Below are 12,053 nucleotides of genomic sequence, written 5' to 3'. Positions count from 1 at the left end.
GTGAGTCACATACAAAGTGAAGAAGTTTCCTGTTCCTCACTATTAAAGAAGATGCTTCTTCATACAAAAAGTTCGGAGACTCGGGGAGAAATGATTGATGAAAGGCACGGAAGGATTTTATTGGAAAAGTTGACTGTTGACCTACTGTAAAAGTGACGGCTTCGTGCGTTTTGTGCCAACACGTTCGGAAAATTCTCCTGGTGTCAAATATGAAAAAAAAAGTAAAAACTACATCAGGCGGCAACTCCTCGCCTTATTATGTGCATAAAATGGATGAGGTATTTGATTTGATTATGTGGTGCGTACGAGAACCCCGGAGGCTTCTTTCCTCTTCCTCTGAGATCTGTATTGCTTTTCTTTTATGCCAGAAAAGAAAAAAAAACTAATAAGATTTCTTTCCAAAGATAAGGTACTCGAGGAACTCGCACAAAGCGGAGCTCGCGGAGGATGATGAGCGCTCCTGGAAGAACTTTTTTGCATGGTTTGATTGACACCTTTGTGTTGACTACTTAACTGAGAAGAATGGAGGACGGAGTCTTACGTCTCCCAACTAATTAAAAGTTTAACTTGCACCTGCCACCTGCGCACAATGGAAGTGCCGCGCCGCCTTCCGCAGTGTAGACTCCTCCACATTTACATTTCTACCGGTCACATCTGCCAAAAAGAATCCTAAATCACACGGTATCACTACGGACATGTGGGAGAGGAGCCATGGGGAGTGCCAACACCTAGGTATAATTTCGGGTTTGAAGGCCTCAGTTACTTTCCTCTCCCAGTTTTAGTCTTGAGTCTTGAATCCAAATGATGGCCCCTTCCAAAAGTCAATAAGACAGTAACTTCCCTGGGGCTCCAGTTTCTGCAGAGTCTCCCATATTCTGCCAAGAAGACTTGCACCTGAGGGCATTGAGCCCAGCAGCTTATTTACAGGAGCTGCCATCATGGACTGAGTGCAGCTGTATATTTGTTAGAGTATATTTCATCTTCAATTTGCACCTGTTCACATTTGTCTGTTAGGAAGTGCCGGCAGTTTTCTCAGTTTAGGTTTAAGGGTCATGCCTTCTGACTGAGCACTCCTTTTCACCAGCTTAATGCGAGTCTTAATTTCCTAGTAGCAGGTTTCTACCAACCCAAAAAACTGCAGGCTGTTTAGGCCAGGTAGAGACATTTAGGCAGGGATCCAGCATGTGAGATAGCCTTGACACTGGCGGCTGGGCCCACATAAAACTGGCCTTTTTATGCACTAAGTGACTCAATTTTGTAATATATTTCTTTAGTAATAATGCATGTCCAAATTCCTATATTCAATGCCTGTGTGCCTTAATGTCTCAGAGTGCAGTTGTTTATTTGTTAGAGTATATTTTATCTTCAATTTGTACCTGTTCACATTTGTCTGTTAGGACAAGACAAGATAAGACAGTAACTTCCCTGGGGCTCCAGTTTCTGCAAAGTCTCCCGTATTCTGCCATGGCCATGGTTGTTGGGTTGCCATGAAGACTTGCACCTGAGGACATTGAGCCCGGCGCCTTATTTACAGGTGCTGCCATCATGGATTGAGTGCAGCTGTATATTTGTTAGTGTATATTTCATGTTCAGTTTGCACCTGTTCACATTTGTCTGTTAGGAAGTGCCATCAGTTTCCCATTTTATATTATAGGGTCATGCCTCTTTACTGAGCACTCCTTTTCACCAGCTTAATGCAAGTTTTAATTTCCTATTAGCAGGTTTCTGCCAACCCAAAAAACTGCAGGCTGTTTAGCCCAGGCAGAGGCATTTAGGTAGGGACCCAGCATATGAGATACGCCTTGACACTGGCTGCTGGGCCCACATAAAACTGGCCTTTTCATGCACTAAGTGACTAAATTTTGTAATATATTTCTTTAGCAGTAATACATGCCCAAATTCCTATATTCAATGTCTATGTGCCTTAATTTCTCAGAGTGCAGTTGTTTATTTGTTACAGTATATTTCATGTTCAGTTTGCACCTGTTCACATTTGTCTGTTAGGAAGTGCCGTCAATTTTCTCAGTTTAGATTATGGGGTCATGCCTTCTGTCTGAGCACTCCCTTCCATCAGCTTAAGGTGATTTTTAATTTCTTATTAGCACGTTCCTGCTTGCTCGTAAAATTGTAGGCTGTTTAGCCCGGGTAGAGGCATTTAGGTAGGGACCCAGCATTAGAGATACGGCTTGACACTGGCTGCTGGGCTTACATAAGACTGGCCTTTTTATGCGCTAAGTGTTTCAATTTTATATTTCATTTCTTTAGCAGTAATATATGTCCAAAGTCCTATATTCAATGTCTGCATGCCTTAAGTGTCTCAGGGTTCAGCTGTATAATTTTTAGAGTATATTTCATGTTCACATTTGTCTGTTTGGAAGTGCCGTCAGTTTTCTCATTTTAGATCATGGATTTCCTGTTTATTGTGGGCTATTTCCTTTTTTTTAATTATTTTTCTTAAAGAGAATCTGTCACCAGGTTTTTGCTCATACATCTGTAAAAAGCAAAAGTAAAAAGTATTTGAAAAAGTGTCATACAAAAACTGTAACGTCTGCCCTTGACCACACACTCAGGATGACTGTCACGGACAGACTAGGGCCAGCCACCAAGTCGGGAGGATCTCAAGAACCCTGAAACCCTTTAACTCCTGTACAGGGATTTGGAGTTACACAAGGTCCAGGAGATCGCTGTCTATGGAAGGCTGCAATCCAGAAAAGAGTGGTCGTCGGGCAGGGTCCAAACCAGGAGGTACAAAAAGGGACAAAATCAGCAGGCAGGAGCGTACTCAGAAAATCAGGCACAGGTCAAAACCGGAGATGGCAGCGAGGTACAAAATCAGCAGGCAGGAGGGTAGTCAGAGAGTAGGCAGGGGTCAAACACGAGACTCAATAGTGAGGACAGGACAGGAACCAGACACTAGCAGGAGTACAAAACTATATCTGGCAAGGACCAGCAGACAGGAGGAGGAATAAGAAGGGTGTGGTGTCTTCCCATTGGTTGTAGTTGAATTATGGTAACTTCAGCTGGTAGACACACGCCACCTACAGTTAGCCAGTGGTACTGCAGGTCCCAGTGAAACCCAGCTTAGTGGATGAGCGGAGCCTGCATCCACCAGAGCCACTGGCATCGACTCCTCTTTTATCTCCAGCACAGTCCATGGCGGGAATACGGTGCTGTGTGATGATCGAAGCAGAAGAAGTCGCAAGAGCAGACTCTGGTGAGGACGTGACAAAAACTGGCACAAGTGATGGCTTATTTACTTATGTAGAAAAGAAGAGTTGAGTCACATGAAAAGTGAAACATGCTCAAACCTTCCAACATTTCCCCGCAAACAGAACTTCTGCAAACGTTTATAAGAAGGTCTATATGGTAAGGTGAAGTTCACATGTCCAGTAATCGTCCGTCAGGACGGATCCATCAGCCATACGTTTGCAAAAAGGTTCTACAAACAAAACTTTTTTTTGGTCCGTTTTGAAAAAAAAAAGATTTTTGAAGGATCATTTTTTTTTTACTTTTTAACATGGGAGTCTATGCCCGTTACTGATTGCTCTAAAGGCCCTGTTACATACAACGACGTATCTAACGATATATCGCCGGGGTCACGGATTCCGTGACGCACAACCGGCATCGTTAGCGACGTCACCAACGAACGACCGTTAACGATCAAAAATACTCACCTTATCATTGATCATTGACACGTCGTTCATTTTAAAAAAATCTTTGGTTGTTGAATACTCAGGTTGTTGGTCGTTCCTGCGGCAGCAGACATCGCTACGTGTGACACCCCGGGAACGACGAACTACAGCTTACCTGTGGCCGCCGGCAATGAGGAAGGAAGGAGATGGGCTGGATGTTACGGCCGCTCATCTCTGCTCCTCCGCTTCTATTGGGTGGCCGCTTAGTGACGCCGCTGTGACGCCGAACATCCATCCCCCTTAGAAAGGAGGCGGTTCGCCGGTCACAGCAACGTCGCTAGGCAGGTAAGTATAGTGTAACGGGTACTAACGATTTTGTGCGCCAAGGGCAGCGATTTGCCCATGACGCACAAATGATGGGGACGGGGGCTTTCACCAGCGACATCGCTAGCAATCGCTGCCATCCCTACAAGTATGTTACATGTAGTTTGGTGTTTGGCGCTGGAGTTACTCATCATTATTGGGGCTATGTGTCCCCCATTTCTCCTTACCAGAGATGGCGGATGGGCAGGGACGTGTGCTTCATGGCCACCAGCACTCCCCCCTGATCCAGGTACAACACACTGTGCTCCTCTTCAAAGATCTAAACGATACAAAACGTTTCAATAAGAATAAACAGAGCAGATACATTGTAACAATGGGCGCCGGTATCAAACATTTCCTGTCCTCGGCTCAGTACAGAGACGCAGCGCACGCTCCCTGCACCGGTAATGTGATCTGCAGGCGCTCAGGAGACTATCAGCTGGAATCTGGGAGAAGCCGCAGGCAAAAAGCGGAAAAATGTGGAAAACAATTAAGGCAAATCAGCGCACAATCGTCCACTGAGGACCCGGAGTAATGGAGATGAAATATGCAACGCTTCTAGAGAGGGAGGTTCAGGCGGCTGCGATCCCAGGAACCAGCAATGAAGGGAACAGAACAGATCGCAGGAAGGAAGGACTCAGCCGAAAACCTCGGGCTCATCTACATCTATATGCAACGTAGAAAATGTGGGGTTCATGTTTTATCAGGGGCATTGATAGAGCCATTTTTTAGCATTAGAGGTCAGTTCTAAGTTGCTGGGTTTTGTGACAAATTTACAAAATGTTGCATAGGTTTCCCAAATAAACAAAATACTTCCAAGAACCAGGAGCGCACCTTGTGATTTTGCATTATTCTTTTACTGCCTTTTTTTAATGCAAATTTAAAGTTGCTTTTTATAGGACTAGCAACAGCTTTGAGGTTTCAGAAATCTCCTGCACACCCACATGCACACCCACCCACATGCATACCCACCCACATGCATACCCACCCACATGCACACACACCCACATGCACACACACCCACATGCACACACACCCACATGCACACCCACCCACATGCACACACACCCACATGCACACACACCCACATGCACACCCACCCACATGCACACACACCCACATGCACACACCCACATGCACACACCCACATGCACACACCCACATACACACCCACATGTACACCCACATGCACACACACCCACATGCACACACACACATGCGCACACACCCACATGCGCACACACCCACATGCACACACCCACATGCACACACCCACATGCACACACCCACATGCACACACCCACATGTACACCCACATGCACACACACCCACATGCACACACACACATGCGCACACACCCACATGCGCACACACCCACATGCACACACCCACATGCACACACCCACATGCACACACACCCACATGCACACACCCACATGCACACACACCCACATGCACACACCCACATGCACACCCACCCACATGCACACCCACCCACATGCACATAAACCCACATGCACACACATCCACATACACACACACACGCGCACACACCCACATGCACACACCCACACACCCACATACATGCACACCCTCCCACATGCACACCCACATGCGCACCCACCCACATGCACACCCACCCACATGCACACCCACATGCACACACACCCACATACACACACATGCACGCACATGCACACACACCCACATGCGCACACACACCCACATGCGCATACACCCACACACACACACCAACATGCACACACATGTGCACACACACCCTCATGCACACACACCCAGATGCACACACCCACAAACATGCACACACACCCACATGCACACACCCACTTGTACACACACACATACACACACACACACATGCACACACACACACACACACACGTACACACACCCTCATGCGCGCGCACACACACACACCCTCATGCACACACACACACAACATACACCCCCTCATGCACACACCCACTTGCACACACACCCTCATGCACACCCCCTCTCATGCATGCACACCCCCCCTCATGCATGCACACCCCCCCCTCATGCACACCCCCCCTCATGCACACCGCCCCTCATGCACACACACCCTCATGCACACACCCCCTCATGCACACACCCCCTCATGCACACACCCTCTCATGCACACACCCCCACTTACTTTTTTTCCCTGACAATTTGAAAACGGCTATGTTTTTGAAAGATGCAGCATGTCACTGCTTTCAGCGTTTTGCAGTGCTTTTTCACCATGGAAAGTAATGCAAAAATGCAACCAAAATTGCCGCCATTTTTGCAATCTTTTGCTGCTTTTGGTGAATAAAACTAACCATGTTTTGTAAGAAAAAATGCACCAAAACTTGTATTTTGTAAGCAGCTTTTTTATTGCCAAGAGAGGAGGTTTTACTTGCAGAAAAAAGCAGCAAAAAAAGCAAAGTATATACATAACCTACGAGTCTGTGTGCACACTGTGGTTTTCTCAAGTTTTTCTCGAGTTTTTTTCTGGGCAGATTTGTCACAAGACCTGAAGAGTTTCCTTGTGCCAGGAAAGTGAATGAGGTTCGCAAAGTGTCGTGCACACACTGCTTAATTTTTCTTTGCAGATTTGCATCAGATATAGATCTGCACTGTGTAACTTCTTTTAGCATTTTTGCCGCAGATTTCACCAATATTAATAAAAGGGAAAAATGCATAAAAAAACGAATGCAAAAAAAAACAAAAAACAATTGCATGTATTTGATGCTGCCTTTTTCATGCCAACACAGTATTTCCAACAGATTTGCAGCAGATTTTTCTGGAATACTGAACTTGGGCACATACCCTTAATTTTTACATCACTCAGATACTGGAGAGTCACAACTCAGAAATCTGTTTAAAAACAACTCAAATCATGCCCAAGCAATAATAACTGAAACCCCATCTATCCGGCTATCCAACCATCCATCCTTTCATCCATCATCTATCCATCCAGCTATCCATCCATCCAGCTATCGATCCATCCATCTATCCATCCATCCAGCTATCCATCTATCCATCCATCCAGCTATCCATCCATCCATCTATCCATCCATCCATCCATCCATCCATCCATCCATCCATCTATCCATCCATCCATCCATCCATCCAGCTATCCATCCATCCATCTATCCATCCAGCTATCCATCCATCCATCTATCCATCCATCCATCCAGCTATCCATCCATCCATCTATCCATCCATCCATCTATCCATCCAGCTATCCATCCATCCATCTATCCATCCATCCATCCAGCGATCCATCCATCTATCCATCCAGCTATCCATCCATCCAGCTATCCATCCATCCATCTATCCATCCATCTATCCATCCAGCTATCCATCCATCCATCTATCCATCCATCCAGCTATCCATCCATCCATCTATCCATCCAGCTATCCATCCATCCATCCATCCATCTATCCATCCAGCTATCCATCCATCTAGCTATCCATCCATCCATCCAGCTATCCATCCATCCATCCAGCTATCCATCCATCCATCTATCCATCCAGCTATCCATCCATCTAGCTATCCATCCATCCATCCAGCTATCCATCCATCCATCCATCTATCCATCCATCCATCTATCCATCCATCCAGCTATCCATGCATCCAGCTATCTATGCATCCAGCTATCCATCCATCATTCATCCATCCATCCATTCAGCTATCCATCCATCATTCATCCATCCATCCATCCATCCATTCAGCTATCCATCCATCATTCATCCATCCATCCATCCATCCAGCTTAACATCCATCCATCCATAAATCCATCCAGCTCTCCATCTAACTATACATCCATCCAGCCAGCCAGCTATCTATCTATCTATCTATCTATCCATTCATCCAGCTATCCTTCTATCCATCCATCCTTCCATCCACCCATTCATCCATCCATCCAGCTATCCATCCATCCAGCTATCCATCCACCCACCCATTCATCCATCCAGCTATCCATCCATCCAGCTATCCATCCATCCACCCATTCATCCATCCATCCAGCTATCCATCCACCCATTCATCCATCCATCCAGCTATCCATCCATCCACCCATTCATCCATCCATCCAGCTATCCATCCATCCACCCACCCATTCATCCATCTGGCTATACATCCATGCACACATCCATCCATCCATCCATGCATACATCCATCCATCCATCCATGCACACATCCATCCGTCCATCCACACATCCATCCGTCCATCCACACATCCATCCGTCCATCCACACATCCATCCGTCCATCCACACATCCATCCGTCCATCCACACATCCATCCATCCATCCATCCACACATCCATCCGTCCATCCACACATCCATCCGTCCATCCACACATCCATCCGTCCATCCACACATCCATCCGTCCATCCACACATCCATCCGTCCATCCACACATCCATCCGTCCATCCACACATCCATCCGTCCATCCACACATCCATCCATACATCCATCCACACATCCATCCGTCCATCCACACATCCATCCGTCCATCCAAACATCCATCCATCCGTCCATCCACACATCCATCCGTCCATCCACACATCCATCCGTCCATCCACACATCCATCCGTCCATCCACACATCCATCCATCCATCCACACATCCATCCATCCGTCCATCCACACATCCATCCGTCCATCCACACATCCATCCGTCCATCCACACATCCATCCGTCCATCCACACATCCATCCGTCCATCCACACATCCATCCGTCCATCCACACATCCATCCGTCCATCCACACATCCATCCGTCCATCCACACATCCATCCGTCCATCCACACATCCATCCATCCATCCATCCCGCTCCTTTCTATCTCTCCATCCTTCTTTCTGACTCTTTATTTAGGACTTTCTTCCTATGACAGTTTCGGGTTCCTCACATCTCCCTGTCATTGTGTTGGTTTTCTATATATTCGGTTATGTTATATAAGGCACAGATGCCCCGCAGTGCCGCACCGCTTCCCCTGGTATTCCCGGGCGCCGGCTGCACATCAGCTATGTCTTCATTAGGTTTAGTTTTCCGCCAGCCCGGCACTATTGTGCGGCTTCCGTCTGGAGCTGGTGACAGCCATCACTTGCCCTGCGGAGTTCCTGTCATTCACAGGGTCAGCGCAGGAGAACTGTTTGTTACAGACAACATATGTCACAATTATATTTACCTGTCTCCACGTATTGCCGGCATCCGAGGAAATAAACATGCTGACATCACTCTCCGTTAACTCTGATCCGATGTTCCCTGGAGAGACAAGACATGAAGATTTTAGGAGATGGAGCAGTGAGTAAAAAAGTGACGTCCGTAACATCAGATACAATTATATTATTCTATAGTACGTCTGAATATATAAATAGAACATATAGATATAGGTAAACCCAGAAAACAGAGCATAGAGATAACGAGCCTCCAAGAACGAAAATGTGGCAAATTTCTATAAATATTAATATCCACTTTCTGTAAATTCAGAATTGAGTTCAAATCCCTAAACAGGGAGCTCCCCCTAGTGGTGGCTGCAGACAGGATCTTATCATGTATCTCTGTATACAGAGAGCTCCCTCTAGTGGTGGCTGCAGACAGGATCTTATCATGTATCTCTGTATACAGGGAGCTCCCCCTAGTGGTGGCTGCAGACAGGATCTTATTATGTATCTCTGTATACAGGGAGCTCCCCCTAGTGGTGGCAGCAGACAGAATGTTATCATGTATCGCTGTATACAGGGAGCTCCCCCTAGTGGTGGCTGCAGGCAGAATCTTATCATGTATCTCTGTATACAGGGAGCTCCACCTAGTGGTGGCTGCAGACAGGATCTTATCATGTATCTCTGTATACAGGGAGCTCCCCCTAGTGGTGGCTGCAGACAGGATCTTATTATGTATCTCTGTATACAGGGAGCTCCCCCTAGTGGTGGCTGCAGACAGGATCTTATTATGTATCTCTGTATACAGGGAGCTCCCCCTAGTGGTGGCTGCAGACAGAATCTTATCATGTATCTCTGTATACAGGGAGCTCCCCCTAGTGGTGGCTGCAGACAGGATCTTATTATGTATCTCTGTATACAGGGAGCTCCCCCTAGTGGTGGCTGCAGACAGAATCTTATCATGTATCTCTGTATACAGGGAGCTCCCCCTAGTGGTGGCTGCAGACAGGATCTTACCATGTATCTCTGTATACAGGGAGCTCCCCCTAGTGGTGGCTGCAGACAGGATCTTATCATGTATCTCTGTATACAGGGAGCTCCCTCTAGTGGTGGCTGCAGACAGGATCTTATTATGTATCTCTGTATACAGGGAGCTCCCTCTAGTGGTGGCTGCAGACAGGATCTTATCATGTATCTCTGTATACAGGGAGCTCCCTCTAGTGGTGGCTGCAGACAGGATCTTATCATGTATCTCTGTATACAGGGAGCTCCCCCTAGTGGTGGCTGCAGACAGGATCTTATTATGTATCTCTGTATACAGGGAGCTCCCCCTAGTGGTGGCTGCAGACAGAATCTTATCATGTATCTCTGTATACAGGGAGCTCCACCTAGTGGTGGCTGCAGACAGAATCTCATCATGTATCTCTGTATACAGGGAGCTCCCCCTAGTGGTGGCTGCAGACAGGATCTTATTATGTATCTCTGTATACAGGGAGCTCCCCCTAGTGGTGGCTGCAGACAGAATCTTATCATGTATCTCTGTATACAGGGAGCTCCCCCTAGTGGTGGCTGCAGACAGAATCTTATTATGTATCTCTGTATACAGGGAGCTCCCCCTAGTGGTGGCTGCAGACAGAATCTTATCATGTATCTCTGTATACAGGGAGCTCCCCCTAGTGGTGGCTGCAGACAGGATCTTACCATGTATCTCTGTATACAGGGAGCTCCCCCTAGTGGTGGCTGCAGACAGGATCTTATCATGTATCTCTGTATACAGGGAGCTCCCTCTAGTGGTGGCTGCAGACAGGATCTTATTATGTATCTCTGTATACAGGGAGCTCCCTCTAGTGGTGGCTGCAGACAGGATCTTATCATGTATCTCTGTATACAGGGAGCTCCCTCTAGTGGTGGCTGCAGACAGGATCTTATCATGTATCTCTGTATACAGGGAGCTCCCCCTAGTGGTGGCTGCAGACAGGATCTTATTATGTATCTCTGTATACAGGGAGCTCCCCCTAGTGGTGACTGCAGACAGAATCTTATCATGTATCTCTGTATACAGGGAGCTCCCTCTAGTGGTGGCTGCAGACAGGATCTTATCCTGTATCTCTGTATACAGGGAGCTCCCCCTAGTGGTGGCTGCAGACAGGATCTTATCATGTATCTCTGTATACAGGGAGCTCCCCCTAGTGGTGGCTGCAGACAGGATCTTATCATGTATCTCTGTATACAGGGAGCTGCCTCTAGTGGTGGCTGCAGACAGGATCTTATCATGTATCTCTGTATACAGGGAGCTCCCTCTAGTGGTGGCTGCAGACAGGATCTTATCATGTATCTCTGTATACAGGGAGCTCCCCCTAGTGGTGGCTGCAGACAGGATCTTATTATGTATCTCTGTATACAGGGAGCTCCCCCTAGTGGTGACTGCAGACAGAATCTTATCATGTATCTCTGTATACAGGGAGCTCCCTCTAGTGGTGGCTGCAGACAGGATCTTATCCTGTATCTCTGTATACAGGGAGCTCCCCCTAGTGGTGGCTGCAGACAGGATCTTATCATGTATCTCTGTATACAGGGAGCTCCCCCTAGTGGTGGCTGCAGACAGGATCTTATCATGTATCTCTGTATACAGGGAGCTCCCCCTAGTGGTGGCTGCAGACAGGATCTTATCATGTATCTCTGTATACAGGGAGCTCCCCCTAGTGGTGGCTGCAGACAATCTTATCATGTATCTCTGTATACAGGGAGCTCCCCCTAGTGGTGGCTGCAGACAGGATCTTATCATGTATCTCTATATACAGGGAGCTCCCCCTAGTGGTGGCTGCAGACAGGATCTTACCATGTATCTCTGTATACAGGGAGCTCCCCCTAGTGGTGGCTGCAG

The 12,053-nt window shown here is 47.1% G+C and overlaps 1 protein-coding gene across 1 annotated transcript in view; it reads right to left on the bottom strand.

The window, feature by feature from the left end:
- The window catches only part of SORCS1 (sortilin related VPS10 domain containing receptor 1), an 807,859-nt gene that overhangs the window by 168,791 nt on the left and 627,015 nt on the right, over nucleotides 1-12,053 (bottom strand). The window contains 2 exon segments of the mRNA XM_075348232.1: nucleotides 4,184-4,275; nucleotides 9,196-9,272. Of these exon segments, the coding sequence (XP_075204347.1) occupies nucleotides 4,184-4,275; nucleotides 9,196-9,272 (169 nt within the window).

Source organism: Anomaloglossus baeobatrachus, chromosome 5 (assembly GCF_048569485.1).
Source record: "Anomaloglossus baeobatrachus isolate aAnoBae1 chromosome 5, aAnoBae1.hap1, whole genome shotgun sequence".
Lineage (NCBI taxonomy): Eukaryota > Metazoa > Chordata > Amphibia > Anura > Aromobatidae > Anomaloglossus > Anomaloglossus baeobatrachus.
The sequence above is the reverse complement of the archived record's forward strand: the minus strand, read 5'-3'. Positions and strand labels throughout refer to the sequence as shown.